This window comes from Lampetra planeri, chromosome 62, assembly GCF_965212315.1.
Source record: "Lampetra planeri chromosome 62, kcLamPlan1.2.h2, whole genome shotgun sequence".
Classification (NCBI taxonomy): domain Eukaryota; kingdom Metazoa; phylum Chordata; class Hyperoartia; order Petromyzontiformes; family Petromyzontidae; genus Lampetra; species Lampetra planeri.
This window is the reverse complement of record NC_136168.1, coordinates 3,688,250-3,706,929: the sequence shown is the minus strand read 5'-3', so window position 1 is coordinate 3,706,929 and position 18,680 is coordinate 3,688,250. Positions and strand designations below refer to the sequence as shown.

Sequence of the window (18,680 nt, the reverse complement as noted above, 5' to 3'; positions counted from 1 at the left end):
CGGTTAGCGCTAAGCTGCGCTACAAACCAGGCGACCTGGGTTCGATTCCCGCTCACGGCCGACACTAGTGATGATTATCTGAACCGGTCCTGGGCCTCCCTTAGGTCGACTCAGCCTCAAATGAGTACCTTGTGCAGTATGTAAACATCGCCACTGGGGAGACAAAGGCGGTCGGGCATGGTGCTAGTCACCCACCCCCTCGTGTACCATTCCGTCTTTCAAAGGTGCTCGCTAAGAGCACTTGCCCCTCCAGTCTGTTAAGGCTATATGGGGGATCTTTGTCTTTGTTACACTGTCAGAGTTTGTGTGTGTGTGTTACGCTGTCTGGGTGTGCTTGTTCTACTGTCAAGGTATGTCTCTTTGTGTGTGTGTGTGTGTTTTGCACTGTCAGAGTGTGTGTGTGTGTGTGTGCGTGTGTGTTACACTCTCAGGGTGTGTGTGTGTGTTCTGCACTGTCAGAGTTTGTGTGTGTTACACTATCTGGGTTTGTGTGTGTGCCGTGCCGGCCTTCATAAGTGCTACTCGCTAACAGCACTTGCCCCAACAGTCTGTTAAGGCTATACAAGGGGATCTTTATCTTTGTGTTATACTGTCAGTGCCTGTGTGTTCACACTGTCAGTCGGCGTCTGTCGTTTCCTCCGACGTGCAAAACTACTGAGAAATTGGCCATAGAACCCAGAACCGAGCAGGTGTTGCGGCCTCACAAACCTCTTGCCCCCCATCTTTCGCTCGCTCGCTCACTCTCTCTGTGTGTGTGTGTGCACGAGTCCGCGTGGAAATCTGTACGTTTGAGTGTGGCGACATTCAACGTTTCAAAGCGCAGTTTGTGCGTTTGTCGCCGCCGAAACGTTCCCCAGTGCTCCGCGTAGTTCTAATCGGTTGCTGCTGCTGCTGCGTTCGTTGTTGTCGTCGTCATCGTCGTCATTTGTTGTTGTTGTTCTTTTTTTAGAATGGGTTCGCGGTGGTGAGGCCTCCCGGGCACCATGCCGAGGAGTCGATCGCCATGTAATTATCACGCCCCTCGCCGACACTCGCCCACGTTTTGCCCGCCTCGCGTACCAGAGGGAAGGACAGCGAGGGGGGTGGGGGGTGGGCGCCCTCGTGTTGTGCAGCAAATAATAATAATAAGACCGACAGACCGGTTCTCTTGCGCGTCACGTCGACGGCGAAGAACCCGTCAGACAAAGACGGTTCGCCGCGTCGCGCAGCGCTCCCGCGGCCGCCTGGAACCGCTCTTCTTACCGATGTTAGGAAGCCGCTGAGAACTATGCACTTTTAAATCTTCATCTAGATTGAAAACACGCTTCTGGAGAACTGCTTTTGGTGTTTAATGTAGTGAATAATTTTGCTGTGGCTGTTCCACTTGATGACGGAAGCTTGTGTTGCCTCCGAAACGTCGTGATTTAAGGTAGTTTTATTTATTATTATTTTAATTATTCATCTACATGACTTTATCGAAAGAACCAAAGAGTATGGATCCTTGCAGTCACGAAAACTTCAAATCTAGAATTAGACGTTTAGATTTCTTAGAGTATTTGGCAGAGGTGTGGACTCGAGTCATGTGACTTGGACTCGAGTCAGACTCGAGTCATGAATTTGATGACTTGCGACTCGACTTGGACTTGCATAACAATGACTTTGTCCCACCTATGAGATGTGGACTCGAGTCATGTGACTTGGACTCGAGTCAGACTCGAGTCATGAATTTGATGACTTGCGACTCGACTTGGACTTGCATAACAATGACTTTGTCCCACCTATGAGATGTGGACTCGAGTCATGTGACTTGGACTCGAGTCAGACTCGAGTCATGAATTTGATGACTTGCGACTCGACTTGGACTTGCATAACAATGACTTTGTCCCACCTCTGGTATTTGGCAGCTGCTATAAATTTGCACGTGATAAGCCACTTCGTTGAGCTATCGTTTGTGATAGCCAGGTCGCGCCCGAAAAATAATCTAATGGCTCAGTGGGCGTTACCTGGTGAAAATAAGATAACAACATTTTCGTTATTTACTTAACCTGTCCTATACTTTGCACTCCTTTCGTGTTTTTCGTATTGTTCGTTGTCGTAACGCTCTCACCCCGCGGCCCCCGGCTGGACATCTGTGATTAAAGATCCTTGACAGCCCATCGCGGATTCCCTCCTGCTGTCTGGACGGCGCTTTCCGATTCTGAGCGACGCGCGCGCGGCCTGCTCTGTCCTCCGCAGGGGATTCTGTTTCTTCAACTCGGTGGCGATCGCCGCCCGCGTGCTGCAGCAGAAGCTCAACGTGAAGAGGGTGCTCATCGTCGACTGGGTGAGTTCGGCAACCGGCCGATCCAGCTCCCAAAGAGAAAGGTTCCCCCCCCCATCTCCACCCCCGTGTGTAGCCTGCGACGGACTGTTGGGGCGAAGTTCCGTTAGCGAGCGGCGCCTATGAAGGCCGGCGCGGCACATGGGAAGCGTGGAGGGGGGGTGGCCAGCACCACGCTCAGTTGCTGAGCCGACTTGAAGGATGCCCAGAGCCGGTTTAACTAATCATCGCTGGTGCTGTCCGTGAGCGGGACTCAAACTCTGGTTTGCCGGGTTCGTAACACGGTGTGCTAACCACTGCGCCACCGCTCCAGCGCACAGATCCAGCATGAGCCATTCCGGCTCGCTCACTCACTTGATACGCACACAGCCATGCACACTCACTCGCACACAGGCATGCACACTCACTCGCACACAGGCATGCACACTCACTCGCACACAGGCATGCACACTCACTCGCACACAGGCATGCACACACACTCGCACACAGGCATGCACACTCACTCGCACACAGGCATGCACACTCACTCGCACACAGGCATGCACACTCACTCGCACACAGGCATGCACACTCACTCGCACACAGGCATGCACACTCACTCGCACACAGGCATGCACACTCACTCGCACACAGGCATGCACACTCACTCGCACACAGCCATGCACACTCACTCGCACACAGCCATGCACACTCACTCGCACACAGCCATGCACACTCACTCGCACACAGGCATGCACACTCACTCGCACACAGGCATGCATACTCACACATAGACACGAAGATCCCCGCATAACCAGGCCTTAGTTTCAGCCGGTTCTGTCCGGTTCGGCATTCCCGGAAAAATATTTACACACCACATCCGGTAAACCTCTCTTTATAGCTGCAAGCTGCTAAGTCACTTGCCTGTTCAAGCCTAGCAGCAACCTGGACGCTATTCGGGTCTCCTTTCCCGCACTTCACCGCCTGCCGGCAACCGACGTCGTCCCGAGTTCTCCACCATCGCGGGCTGCCACCCACGCACCCCGAACTCTGCCGGGCATGCGCCTTGCGATTCAAAACCCTTGCCCGCCCAACGTAGGACACCCCGCCCCCCCCTCCTCCAGGCAGACTCTTAACACGCCGCGCCAACCCTCGTCTGCGGACGGACGCGTAGGCGTTTCGCCGGGTCGGCCGCGAACGGGGCACCCGGATAGCGGACGGGACGGCCGAGGGGAGTGACGCTCGCCGCCGTTTTGTGCCCGCAGGACGTCCATCACGGAAACGGGACGCAGCAAGCGTTTTACAGCGATCCCAGCGTCCTCTACATCTCCCTGCATCGGCACGACGAGGGCAACTTCTTCCCCGGCAGCGGAGCCGCTGACGAGGTGCGAAGGCTCTCCACCGCGTCTGCTGTCGCTCGTCAACGCTCGCCCGCTTGGGCGTTCAAAACACTCGCCCCACTGATGATTAAAACACTCACCACTGACGATTAAAACACTCACCACTGGCATTCAAAAGACTCAGCACTGACGATTAAAATACTCACCGCTGACGATTAAAACACTCACCACTGACGTTTAAAACACTCACCACTGACGTTTAAAACACTCACCACTGAAATTAAAACACTTACCACTGACGATTAAAACACTCACCACTGACTATTAAAACACTCAACACTGACATTTGAAGCACTCACCACTGAAATTCAAAACACTCACCACTGACGATTAAAACACTCACCACTGACGTTTATAACACTCACCCCACAACACAGTCATCATAAACATAGCCCCAAGAGGATACAATAGACAACATTTCGGGCAATGGCCCTTCTCTATAGTACACAAATAGAGAGGTCAGAGAGTTACTGTGGATAATAAGAGTCGCTATTTGTCGTCGTTAAGATCATCACCACCACCGCTACTACCGTTACCGCCACCACCACTCTCACCACCACCGTTGCTGCTACCACCACTAGCGCCACCACCACTACCGCTCGCCCTCTTGCCGGGGTCTCTGACCACCTCATGGCCGTGCCCGTGCGCAGGTGGGCGTTGGTGCGGGTGAGGGCTTCAACGTGAACATCGCGTGGACGGGCGGCCTCAGCCCCCCCATGGGGGACGCCGATTACCTGGCGGCGTTCAGGTAACGCTCGCCCCCTGCAGCGGCCGTCTCGGGCACCACCCCCTCCCCCCGCACCGCCCCCATACGGCAACTATGCACGGCGCTTGCGATGATCGGACGGTGGTTAAACTATAAGTTGTATTTTACCAGGTAAGGCCCCCACTTAGCAATGTACTGTGTAGCTCGTTTTCAGAAGCGACCTGGCCACAAATGATAGCCCAACGAAGTGGTTTATTGTCATGTTGAAATGTTTACCAGCAGCCAAGTGCTCTAAACGCGTGACGTTGATTCTAAATGTGGAGGGAAAATCCGGAGGACCTGGGAAAAATCCACGCGACCACAGGGAGAGAGACACGCAAACTCCAAATATACAGCAGGCGTCAGGGACGAGATCGAACCCACGACCTCCTGTACACCAGGCGAGGTAGTTAACATCTCTTAGCCACCGTGATGATGATGATGATGATCAGAGAGAGACACGCAAACTCCAAATCTACAGCAGCAGGTGTCAGGGTCGGGATCGAACCCACGACCTCCAGCACCACGATGTAAGTTGTTGTTGAACGACTGAATCTGGCCGTGACCCCCCCCAAGCGTGGCTTGTTGTTTGCCTGTCGCGTCATGTGTTGCGCCCCCCCCCCCCAGGTCGCTGGTCATGCCCATCGCGAACGAGTTCTCCCCGGACGTGGTGCTCGTGTCCGCTGGCTTCGACGCCGTCGAGGGCCACCCGGCGCCGCTCGGCGGGTACAACGTCACCGCCAAATGTACGTGCCACGCTCGCACGCAACGCCTGCCGTTGGCGCGGTCCGTCGCGTTACTTGTCGCGTCGCTTGGCGTGGTGATTGTTTTTTGTCGGTAATCAACAAGCAGCTGCAGCAGCAGCAGCAATATCATCATTATCATCAGTTGCAGCAGCCAATATCAGATGACGTAGAATCAGCAGCAGCAGGGACATCATTGTAATTTGAAACAACAGTAGTATCATCTTGGTTCTTTCGGTAAAGTCACGTAGAAGGGAAATAATAAAATAATAAAAATAAAACATAATAAAAGAAAATATTTTTATTATTTTATTACTTCTCTTCTACGTGACTTTACCGAAAGAACCAAGAAGATTAATCCCTGCAGTCACGAAAGCTTTAAATCGAAACAGTAGTATCATTATCGGGAACCACAGAAGCAATATCAGCAGCAACAGCAGCAATATCATCATCATCATCATCAGTTGCAGCAGCCAATATCAGACGACATAGAATCCTCAGCAACAACAGCAGCAGGGGACATCGTTATAATTTGAAACAACAGTAGAATCATCATCGGCAGCAGCAGAAGCAATATCAGCAGCAGCAACGATGTCAACAGCCAGATCGTCTTCGTCATCATCACCCGCTGTGATCAATGCCGCTACAATCGGTGCTCATCGACACCATTTCCGTAGTCGTCGGCAGTGGCGTTGAGGTTCGGCGTCGCCGCCACGCGCCGCCCGCCGGAGCCAGCGGCGAGGGGTCAACCTCGTCGAGCGGTGTTCTTCGTTGCCAGGCCCGCGGGCCACTGGCGGCCACTGGTGGCCTTTAGTGCGGCCCTCTCACGTGCACCCCCCCGACAATACACACAAACACCCCCATCATCATCTGTCAAATCCCCATTCGTTTCAAATGCCGCCGTTCTCTTACTGACGATGTCTTATCGGCGAAAGTGTCCCCCGCCCCAACCCACCCCTCTGAAAATGAGTGAAGGACACTGCCGGAGACGCTCGATAGATGCAGCAAGAGGGGACTTGTCTCTCCCGCCCATTTCACCACTCGGCCGCTCTCTCCTCACCCACCCACTCCTCACCCCCCCACCGCCCACCCCCTCCAGGCTTCGGCTATCTGACGCAGCAGCTGATGACGCTGGCGGGCGGCCGCGTGGTGCTGTCGCTGGAGGGGGGGCACGACCTCACGGCGATCTGCGACGCGTCTGAGGCCTGCGTCTACAGCCTGCTGGGCAGCGAGGTGAGCAGGCGTCGTAACCTCCCCGCTCGTGCGAGCCGGTGGGGTGGCGGTGGGTGGGGTGGGTGGGGTGGTGGCGGGGGTGGCACTCACCCTCGCCTGTATTCACATCAGACCACCGTTGGAACGGTGTTGATCACAGCGGGTGACTATGACCACGCTGCACGGTGGTCTACGTATGGTGTGAAAGAAGTTTAACGTACATACACACTTTCGATTTAAAGCTTTCGTGACTGCAGGGATTCATCTTCTTGGTTCTTTCGGTAAAGTCACGTAGAAGGGAAGTAATAAAATAATAAAAATAAAACATAATAAAATAATATAATAAAATAATTCTCACGACGTTTCGGCCACAACGCAAGCAGCCGTCCTCAGTTGAAGACCAGGTCTGTCGGGGAGACAGCGTCTGAAGAGGTACATAGACGCGTCAAAGTGCTGCTCTGCGTCGTGCCTGCTTGCGCTCACGTTGGCGCTAGTAGCCTCCGCTGTTTACTTTCGTCTATCCTAGTTCTCGGTCATGTGTTTTTGATGTACGTACGTGGAACTTCCAATTCGCACACCGTACGTAGCCAGGCGTGCTAAGCGGAGGTGCGGATGTGAAGTAAGCGTCCGTGCCGGTGCGCGCGTGGAACAGATGGAGCCTCTGTCCCAGGAGGTCGTTCAGAAGAGACCGAACCCGAACGCCGTGGCGTCGCTCGAGCGCGTCATCCAGATTCAGAGTGAGTGCACTCAGCCACACTTCCCCTGCACGCACAAAGACAAAGATCCCCCGTGTAGCCTTAACAGACTGTTGGGGGCAAGTGCTGTTAGCGAGCGGCGCTTATGAAGGCCGGCACAGCACATGCACCAATACACACGCACACACCAATACACACGCACCAATACACACGCACCAACACACACGCACCAACACACACGCACCAACACACACGCACCAACACACACGCACCAATACACACGTACACACCAATACACACGCACACACCAATACACACGCACCAATACACACGCACCAACACACACGCACCAACACACACGCACCAACACACACGCACCAACACACACGCACCAATACACACGCACCAACCAATACACACGCACCAATACACACGCACACACCAATACACACGCACCAATACACACGCACCAACACACACGCACCAACACACACGCACCAACACACACGCACCAACACACACGCACCAACACACACGCACCAACACACACGCACCAATACACACGTACACACCAATACACACGCACACACCAATACACACGCACCAATACACACGCACCAACACACACGCACCAACACACACGCACCAACACACACGCACCAATACACACGCACCAACCAATACACACGCACCAATACACACGCACCAACCAATACACACGCACCAATACACACGCACCAACCAATACACACGCACCAATACACACGCACACACCAACACGCACACCAATACACACGCACGGACAAACACACACGCACACACCAATACACATTGACCAATACACACGCACACACCAACACACACACCAATACACACCAACACGCATCAACACACACACCAATACACACACTAACACACACACACCAACACACACGCACACACCAACACACACACCAGCACACACCAACACACCAATACACACGCACCAATACACACGCACACACCAACACACACGCACACAACCGCCCCCACACATTACCACTAGACACCTAGACCAGGTAACCACCAGGAGGGGCTCCTCGGGACGCAGGTCGCCCACCACTGGTGGCGGTGGCGAGCGCCTCGCGCACGCCCCAATGCCTCCGCGTCTGACTCATCCACCAACCCCCCCCACAACCTCCCCGTGTGAAGTTCATAATGGACACAGCGCGCACACCTGGCTGACCCGGCTCGAGCCAGCACTCGCTCCGAGAGCCCCTCTGGCCACGCTGACGCAGTCTCCTCCGTGTTGTGTGTGTCTGCGCGTGTGTGTGTCTACGCGCACGTGGGCGCGTCTGTGCGTGCGCCAATGCGTGCGTCTGTGCGCTGCGTGCACACAGGCAAGTACTGGCGCTGCCTGCAGAGGCTGGCGCCCACGGTGGGGTTGTCGTTGCTGGAGGCGCAGAAGCACGAGAAGGAGGAGACGGAGACTGTGACCGCCATGGCCTCCCTCTCCGTGGACGCCACGCAGGCGGCCGCCGACAACGCCGCCGCCGCCGACGACAAGAGGTGAGCTGTCCTTGCGTTCGTTCAGTCCTTCCGTTCGTTGAGGCCTTCCTTCATTCCTTCATTCCTTCATTCCACGAGACCCGGCCACGATGCGACGTCACGATGCCCTGCCGATGCAGGTGTGTTCCAGACGTGCGGTGGTGGCGGCGGCGCGCGCGGTGGGGTAAAAACGTGGGTGACGCGAGAGCCTCTTTCAAGACGTCCGATCGGCGTGGAAGAGTAGACCAAATACCCTGTAGAGCCCCCTCTAGTGGGGTGGCGGGGGGCGTCCCTTCCGCCAGCGGTGTGCAGATACTACGATGATATTCTCACAACACCGGACGTTTTGGCTGCGTGGTGGGTCCCAATGTTTGTTTGTTGTTGGCATTTGGAGGCCTGTCCAGAGGGGAAGCTTGACGGCTCTCAAACCCATATTTTTGTCTCCTGTAAACCCCCCCCGTTGTTGAATTTAGTTTCCACTGAGTTTACCCCCACCCTCCCCCCACACACCGTGATCTGACCCATCGTGGTTCTGAGAAATACATGCATGAATAATGAACGTCAATATATGAACCAATTGTCCATTTTGTGAGGGATCCCTAACTAGGTGCTAACTGCAAGCGAATAAAAAACATTAATTCAACGGACGCTCTGCACGCGTGATGTAATTTGTCCGCGCTCGCTGCTTACTCTGGGAAACCCTGGGTTACCATATGCATTAAAATTCTACCGTAGTTATTTTACATGGGCAGATTCGTACAACGTGATTATTCACCAACGACTCTCGCGCATGATATCACGTCACGCATTTATAAATCGTCTCACGTGTACCCCCTTGGGGCATTGCCACGTAACCCCCCCTTGTGGGGGTCCACGTACCCCCCCTACCTCGCCCACCCCCCGCTTGAGAACCACGGCCGTAGAAGAACGAGCGTCGTCGCCACAATCAACGACGCGCAACATCGTCGTCGAGAATCGCTCTCCTCTCGCGATTCCCAACGCTCTCTCTCGCGCGATTCTCCCCCCTTCTCTCGCGATTCCAACCTCTCCTCTCGCGTGTGTCCACCTCCTCCTCCCCCTCTAGGCCGGTGGAGGAGCCCATGGAAGAGGAGCCGGCGATGTAAGCGACGGACCCGGTGCGTTTGGATTGCGGCCGGCACGGCTCGCTCCACCGAGCGTTTGGCAGCGCCATCCCAACCCTCCCCGCCCTCCTCCCCCCACCACCCCCCCCCGCTGACGGTGGGGGTCAGGCGATCTTCGGAAACGATGGGGGGAGGGGGGGGGGGCGTGCGTGCGTGCGTGCACCCGGCGACAGTCGCTCCGTGTGTGTCCGTACGATGGTGCGGCCCAACGGCTCGGCCGGAGGATGGGCCGCGCGACGCGGGCGCGACGCGATTATCCGACCCCCCCCTCCCACCGGTCGCTCGCTAGAGCCGTGTCCTAGAACGAGTCTGTTGCTCGCCGTTCCTTTCCTCTCGTTGAGACTTTTTTTTACACATGCCTTCATCTGTTTTGTTGTATAGGGTTTCCTTAGCAGGCCAATTTCTTGAGCTTAAGAGTATAAGTCGTTGGCGGCAAAACGACCGAGACACTTTTTTTTTCATACTGTATAAAATCGAGTTCGTTCCTTTTTTAAAGTTGTTGTTGTTTTTGTTGGGGGTGCGGGGCTGGGCGGGGCGGGGCGTGGGGGTCTCGGGGGGGGTCCCGGGGGGGTCCCGGGTGGGTCGGGCGCGCGTGGCGCAGGGGGGGGGGTCTCAGAGCGACGATGGGAAGCGGTCGTGCGCGTGAATGCTCTCGGGGGGCGACATCGTCGTCCGGTCGATGCGCTCTCGGGGCGGCGTGGAAGTCAAACTTCCGAGGAGTGCCTTTTTTGAGACGGGAATGTCTGCGTTGACACTGCCTCGCTGAACGCCGATTTAAAATGCGTCGTCTTGGACAGAGGACACACGCCGCACCCTCTCCGCTTTGTCGTTGTTACCGTGTGTTATTTTGAATTCCTTTAACGCTCCAGAATCACCAGCAATTGTTCTTATTCTGTTCCAAAGTAGGCTTTTGTAAGAATGACACAAAATGCAAAGTATGTTTGTTTAAAGTAGATTGTGTTCTCTGTGTATTCCTCATCTTAGCAGGGTTAAGCTTGGGTAACGGTGATCTTTTTTTAAATGAGATATGTTTTACTCTCTTTTGCAGGTCATACTTGCCTGGGTATTGGTATTAACATTTAACAGTTTCACTCTTTTTGTATGCTACTTATATTTGATCTATTTATTCCTTTTCCTTTCGATTTTAAGAAATAAAACACCGTACTTCAGAGTATTTTTCCTTTCCTTGCAAAATGTTTATATCTTGCTCAAATAGGAAGAGACGTAAACAAATAATTACATTTTGTTTATAACGTACATGCGTTGAATGACCAAGAAAATATCGCTGAGAGCTGTATACCATATTGATACCTTAGTGGGTAAGGTTTACAAAAAACTGAGTTGTCTTCCCCCCCCCCCCCCCTCGTGTTCTCGCTGTTGTACATTTCTTTCTTAAGTAGTTCACAACGTTTTAAATCCCGGGCTCACGTGCACGTGTGTTGGTGTGTACGTACGTGCGTCGAACTTCTTTCGCACCGTACGTAGCCAAGCGTGCTCATCGCAGGTGTATATAACAGGGCAGCGGCGGCGTGGCGACCGCAGCATCGGTGAGGATCGGTATCTGAACTTCACCCGGTCACGCCCCCTAGGTCAACTGGGCCTGAAACGACCACCGTTGGTGGTGGTGATGGTGATGGTTACGGTTATCGGCAGCAGCAATGGGGGAATGATGTGTGTGGTCTTTGCCCTGGACACAACAACACGTGTGCCGTTCCGGCCTCAATGTGCTCACCGCGACCACCGCCTCTTTGCCCCGGCGCCTGTAATAAGGATAACCAGGATTTTCTTTTTTATATATATATATTTATGTATATACATGCATATTCATATAGAGCACACACGTTATTGCTGGATGTGTCGGTGGTGTCGTGGGCTTTCATGAATACGCTTTGAGGTTTATCTCCGTTACGTGTGTGTACGGCACAGTGGCATCTGAATTCCAAATCCACAGTTTCGATTTAATTCTCGCAACTTGTGTTCCTCCCGGCCATTCCTGAAGGCCACGCACAAAAAGCCTCTCTCTCTCTCTTGTAAAATAAGGTCCTTTCGTTTATCTGTTTTATTTTTACACGATAGTAGCAGGAATCAAAGCTACTACACCCGATCCCGTTCATTTACCGTTGCCTCTACGAAAGTGTGCGCCCCACGAGTTTTGCGGGAAACGCACACACGCACGCACGCACACGCACGCACGCGCGCACACACGCACGCGCACATTCACCCACACGCATGCACGCTGCTCAGCGCGTGTCGCTTAGCATAGACCGCGAGCCGGCCGAAAGCGCGGGTTCACTGTCAGAACCTTTATTTATACTGGAGAAATCTGATGAGCTGCAAAGCTCTTTCATTTGTCACAGATGTCCAGTACAGTTACGTCAACGCGCTAAACGTCAATCGACCACGGACCGCGTCCGTGGCGGCCAACGCTCTGCCGCGGTCGGCACGGCGACCGCCTCCATCCTCCTGTCAAACCCCATCTTCCTTTTTTTGCAAACGGTAAACGTCGAAGTTTGTGGCATTAACCAAAATTAGCGAGTCCTACTGTATTTAGTTTTTGCGTCATTCAACACCGCACGGTTTAACAATCAAAAGGTTTCCTCGGCAAGAGGAGGCCTTCTCTTAATGGGTTACGCGTGGGGGGGGGGGGGCATCTAGATTTGAGAAGCGGTCACTTAAGTTTTCTAAATCTGAAAGAAAAAAAATGTACTGCCCCCGTCACCATTAAAATCGATGTCACCGAACTTTTTTGTTTCTTTTGCGTGCGCGTGTCGTACGGTTTTTCCGCATCGAGCTGCGATCATCTCGCGGTTTCGGACGGAGTACAGCGTTGGGCGTGAGAGGGGGAACGCGCGAGGTGGTTTTAAAAAAAAAAACATTTCTCACCGATGTTTCCGATTGGGCGGCAAAAAAACTAACTTTTGTTGTGCGTTTTTGGCAGCAGATGAGAGCCGGTTGCGGCGTGCCCAGCAAGTGAGGCATTTTAAGTCCCCCACGGGGGGAGTTTTCTAACCTACCCATGGACCCGTTACTCTACGCTGAGAATGGATGGCGAAAACGACGCGTTTGTTTTCCTTCTGTTCACCGATGACAGACTTAATTCTATAGGAAGCAGTCGTGGATATGAAACATATTGTTTTAAGAGGTATTTTTGAAAGAATATATATTTTGAAAGTTGATGATGATGATGATGATAATTAAAAAGAGGTTGTAATGTGTTGTGTAAAAAAAAAAAAATACCAAAAACTAAAAAAAACACCCTCGTTTCACAAAATCTTTAACGGTGTCCAAATTCGAGCGTTACGTCACTTGATTACACTGTACTTATTGCAAACCGTGCCCGCGTTCTGCCGGGAAACATCCTCTCAGTCACAACCAAAAGACTCTTACATTCTGTGTGCGCTGAGCTGATGCTATAGGCTTGGGGTAATTTTAACTTGTTTAGTCTGTCCGATTAAAATGTTGGTGTTTTACTGTGTTTTCAAACTGTATCTTTCTTTTTTTTTCTTTTCTATCCCACAAGTTTGCTCGTTTTGTAAACTGTAAAACGACCCGATTGTTAACGATTAAAATTTTTATTTTCAATGTAATTGCTTCATCGCCGTTTCGTGTTCACCGCGTTGGTTGTTTGCCCATTGCCTTGCGTAGCTTCTGACGGTCGCTGTGTCCACTTAAAGTAACCCCGACCGCGTCCGGGTACACTTGAGCTGACATCGTCTTGCTCGGTTGGTGGATTGCGCGCACGGGGAATAGGGGAGGTTGTTGCAGAGCGCTCTGTCTCTCTCTCTCTGCGGAGTCGGACTTGCGCACGCTGGAATGTGTGTCGGAGATGGTGTCCTTTAAAATGGGAAGTGATCCGTTACGCAGGTGACTTGCCGGGCCTGGCAGTCGTGTCAACTCGGTGATGTAAGTGCTCGCGCTCTAAACTTGCGTTGCCTCATTCGAACAACGTTCGGAGAAGCTGCGGGGGGGGGGGGGGAGCCTTGTGTTTTTGAATAACACATTTGCATTCTAACTGGCTTCTTTAAGAAGACGTTGGCTCGAAGCTTGTCATTAAAAGGAACGCTGAAAAATCTGTCGTCAAAACGTCACAACGTGATCTGATGTGGACAATTTCACGACGGGTAAAAAAAAAAAGCGAAACGGTCTTTCTCAAAGGTGAATTAAAATAGTTGCGAGTTGCTGGTGCGGTGAATCCCGGACGTCGGGTGCTCAAGCGCCGGATTTTAACGGAGGCCTATCCGAGAGGGAGGATCGGCGTTCGAAATCGCCGCGTGTACATAATTCCGCTTGCGTGTAAAGCAAATAGATTGTATGTTGAGAATCACTTGACACGTTTCTGGGATGCTGTTCTCTTGCGTCGGTCCGTGCCCCCCGCTGCAGTGCCGAGGGCTGGTCGGCTCAACGTAATTCCCAACCGGATCATTTTATGCAATAATGCGCCCTGTACTTAATGCACACATTCTATTTTGCTACACTCCTATCAAGGCGACGTCGAGGAATATTTTCTTTCTCCTTAAAATGCGCGGAGGCAGCCTCTCGGTGTCCGTCACGTCCGAGTTAAAGATTCGCGCGCGTTTGCGTCCGTTTTCTGTTCTGCACGTTGAAAATAAAACGAAACGGAAAAAACTGAAATCCGTCGGCAGATCAAGTTCAAGCTTGCTACCCGTGGCGCTCCATCTGTCAAACGTCTCGTGCGCCCTTGGCGCCAACACTCAAAAAGCTTTCGAGAATTCTAGATTTGAAGTTTTCGTGACTGCAAGGATCCATACTCTTTGGTTCTTTCGGTAAAGTCACGTAGGTAGAAAATAAAATAAGAAAATTAAATAAGCTAATAAAATAAAATAAAAATGTAGTTATTTTTGGTTTATTCATTTTAAAATTAAATAAACTAATAAAAATTTTAAAAAAATTTAGTTATTTTTATTTTATTTTCACCTACGCGACTTTACCGAAAGAACCAAAGAGTAAGCATTCGCGAAGCGCGACAGTGAGTGAGCTCTGCCAGAGTGCTTGTAAACACAATCGTAGCTCTTGACTTAAAGCTTTCGTGACTGCAGGAATTAATCTTCTTTGGGTCTTTCGGTAAAGCCACGTAGATAGAAAAAAAAGAATAAAAATATCACGACGTTTCGATCGCAACACGAGCAATCGTCATCAGGTCATCAGGTGACAATTGCTTTTGTTGCGATCGAAACGTGATATTTTTATAATTTTTTCTATCTACGTGGCTTTACCGAAAGACCCAAAGAATTTTCAATTTCACGTTATCTCGCCGTTCGCTGCGTGCGACAAAGCGAAAGTTTTTGTCTCGTCCGCGATGTCCGGTGTGGAGCGTGCCGCCCGCGCGCGAGATTGACGCACCCGGCGGAAGAGTTTCCACCTCGCGGCGTCTGTGCCAGAGGTCGCAAACGAGTTTTGATTCCTTACCCGTACCCGGCCGCACCAGGGTCGCAAATGGGTAACCGTACCCGTACCCGGCCGGGTAGGGTATGGATATCGGGTACCCGGTTGCGACCTCTGGTCTGTGCCAGCGAAAGGGGGCGTCGGGCCGATAAAGCTGCCGTCTCGTTTTGAGTCCATGTCCAGTTTTACAAAGCCCCAGCCTGTGTGGGGGTGCAGCTGCTGCGGCGTTCTGCTCGTTGTTCAACCCGTCGCGGTCGAACCGTTCTCTGCACTGCCAGGTCTGCCCTGTCCATCCTCTCTCCCAAAGAAATGATGCGAGTCGCAACGTAATTTAAAGTTACGTGACCAGGTTATCGAACGTTTCTGGCCTGAAAATTCTGAAATTGGCATCTGCCGAGCGTTTTGGGGTGTTCGCGTATGAAAAGAACTGTCCTGGCCGCCGATGCGGTAACGAATTTATCTTGCGATGAAAATTGTGGTCACAGTCGCCGCCCCACGGCATTTCATTTTCCACGGCATTCTTTTGCAACGTGAGACTTGCGCTGTGCTCGTTAGCGCGGTGCCCTTCTTTGGCCACTTGAATTTAATCTCAATATAAAATTTAACGTTTTGTGACTTGGATCCGTTTAAAATTTGTGAATGTTTTCCATCGTATGCAATCGAACGAACACTTGGACGTGCAGAGGATTAATTTGGGAGAGGGTCGCTGATCCAACCGCTGCTAAACTAGAAATCATCTTCATTATGCTGACATCTAAATTCATGTCCTACAAGACCCCCAATTGGCACCACGGGCTAATTGTGTTCCTGCGTTAGAGTATGCCTCCCACACGCCACTCTCACCGAACGATGATTTGTTCCACTTTTTAAACGTCCACTTAGTGGTAATAATACCGGCTAATTTCAATTTATTTGGCCGATACTTGCATTGGCAGTGGTGTGCACAAGCACACAAACACACACACACAAAAACCTCAACGCATTCGTCAATAACGCCTTTGCCTTAAAAGCCAAAATATATAACAGACGACGTTTCGGGCAGTGAGCCTTCTTCACATCCGAGGCCACAGAGAGAGACACCTCCGGTCTCTCTACGGCTCATTTCGAAATGCCACCACCGGTGATCGGCCGTCGTTCACCGTTACTCGACACATCATCATGCATGTGACCGGACGGCGCGTTTTGGACGGTGGCACACTTGTTCTTTGGTTCTTTCGGTTAAGTCACGTCTAAAGAAAAAATAATAAATTAAAATAATAGCTACGTAAGATTGGGTGGCACACTTGCGTTCTTGGCCCTGATCAAGGCCCACGGCCCGACTCGTTTGCCCAGCGTTGGTACTGACGCCCCGTGACGATCTCGTCGTGTTCCCCGTTTAACTTTTAACTCGTCGACACGAGTCGCATGTCCGCGGTTGCTCTTGCAGAAGCTCCGCTAACTGCGTGTCCCCCCCCCCTCCCCACTTAATAATGGACGCAGGCTGGCCCCTTCCTACCAATCGGAACTTTTCGGCGATCGATTTACAAAGGCGGTCGGTTCTTCTTCTTGGTTCTTTCGGTAAAGTCACGTAGAATGGAAATAATAAAATAATAATAAAACATAATAACATATGTTTTATTTATTTTGTATTTTATTATTTCCATTCTACGTAAAAATAAAACATAAAAAAAATGTTTATTTTATTTTAGTATTTCCATTCAACGTAAAAATAAAACATAATAAAATATATATATTTTTTTATTATTTCCATTCTACGTGACTTTACCGAAAGAACCAACAAGATGAATCCCTGCAGTCACGAAAGCTTTAAATCGAAATTTAGCGGTCTGTTCTGTTCGTCGTGTGGCTCGATGGACGCATCTTACTCGAGTTGCGAAAGTTTAAAAAAAAATTGGTTCAAAACCAACGGCGCGGGGTTTTAATCGGACGGCGACATTCTCGCTTGCGGCAAAGCTAAAAAAAAAGTTTGGCCGGTGACCTTGAAATGCGTGTCTCTCCTGAGTCTTGCCTTGTTCCACACGATGAGTGTTTCGTCTCTTCAAGCGCAGCCTCGGTGTGGAAGAGGGTGGCCTCTCAAACCGTGTTACGTTCGCGTAATCAAAAGGCGGAGAGCAATCGGACGTTCATAAGTGCTTTTCGAATCGGCGGATGGATGTAAAAACAAAAACGTTTTCAATGTAGAAAGCAGGTGATTGTGCGCGGTAAGCAGAGGATGGGAAACGGTATTAAGCACACAGAACAGCAATATGGATGCGTACCTTGTGCGTGAGAAAGCGCCTCGCTGCGGGCGTTGTGATGAGTGTGTGCTGGTGGGCCCTTGCGTGGACCCAGCCGTGTGGCGTGGTTGTCTTATCGATGTCTCGGGCGAGTGGCCTTTTTGCCGCGGCCGTCGCACGTTCAACGCGGAGAGGTCTGCTGTCACGTGTGGGCGGCTGTGGGACGCAACAGTACGGAGAGAGAACTCAACCCACCACCCCCCCCTCCCCACTCAGATCAGTCTCCCGTGATGTACAAAAGAAAATAAAAAAAGAAATATAATTTTTATCACGGTTTGGTGATTTTGTTCGTTGCTGCCACTTCCTTCACCTCGCTGATCTCGTCACGGAGCATAAACCATCTTCACGCGAACTCCGCTCATCCTCGCAGCGGCAGTGGCTTTCGGCGGCTGGCCATCATGCTTTCAGTTGGGCTTCTGCGGCCGTCTGGAACGCTCTCTTCCTTCCGATATTAGGAAGCCACAGGGAGTGACGCACTTTAAAATCATCTACAGTGACAAACTCATTTCTTTAGAACTGCTTTTCGTGTTTAGTTTGTTGTCCTTCCCCTGTACTTCTGATTAACAGGGTTGGCTACGTACGGCGCGAAAGAAGTTCAACATACATTTTTGCATGGGTCACCTCATTCAGATTTGTATGGCGACTGCGTAGGTTTACACAATGTCGCGCTTGCCCGGTGCGTGCACCGTGTATTCGGGTTTGTTCCGGCTGTCGATCGGTATGTCCGACGTTCCGCTCCACATGCTGGGAGCTGAAGAAAGATCGGGTCTCTTGAAGTTCAAGTTCAAGTTAATGTATTAGGTATAGCCCTGTGAGCCATTCGGCTCTTGAATCGGGTGCAACCGCAACAAACAAAAAACATGAACAAAAAAACATCTTAAAGTGAATATGTGACTGAGTGCAAACAGAAATCCAAGAAAAGACAGCACAATATTGCAGAAAAAAACACCGTACACCAACGCTGTGTGCTTTCGTGACTGCAAGGATTCATAACTCTTAGGTTTTTGCAATCTGCACACGCGCAAGCGCACGTACACATACATTGAGATGTTGTCAATGAGTTGTTTAAACCCGTGGGAGCATACGGGAGAGCACCTGGCAGTGAACCCCACATCTGCGAGAGAGGCAACACACTACTGCGTACAGATGGAACAGACGGAGATGTATTCCACACTTGCCGTCTGCTGGTGAGCCACGGTATGGCACCTCAACTCCCGCGATAAGGGAGTTTTGCAGCGCGTGTGTGATCCAGCAACCCC

The 18,680-nt window shown here is 51.5% G+C and overlaps 1 protein-coding gene across 9 annotated transcripts in view; it reads left to right on the top strand.

Annotated features, from left to right (window-relative positions):
- The window catches only part of LOC144736676 (histone deacetylase 4-like), a 261,035-nt gene extending 250,769 nt beyond the window's left edge, over nt 1-10,266 (top strand). For all 9 annotated transcript variants that reach the window (XM_078619258.1, XM_078619257.1, XM_078619259.1 and 6 more), the window contains 9 exons: nt 950-1,005; nt 2,215-2,302; nt 3,544-3,663; nt 4,329-4,426; nt 5,051-5,169; nt 6,266-6,399; nt 7,031-7,115; nt 8,453-8,621; nt 9,685-10,266. In XM_078619258.1, the coding sequence (XP_078475384.1) occupies nt 950-1,005; nt 2,215-2,302; nt 3,544-3,663; nt 4,329-4,426; nt 5,051-5,169; nt 6,266-6,399; nt 7,031-7,115; nt 8,453-8,621; nt 9,685-9,724 (909 nt within the window). In that variant the 3' untranslated portion in view covers nt 9,725-10,266. The remainder of the gene's footprint in view (nt 1-949; nt 1,006-2,214; nt 2,303-3,543; nt 3,664-4,328; nt 4,427-5,050; nt 5,170-6,265; nt 6,400-7,030; nt 7,116-8,452; nt 8,622-9,684) is intronic.
- The last annotated feature ends 8,414 nt before the right edge of the window (nt 10,267-18,680 follow it).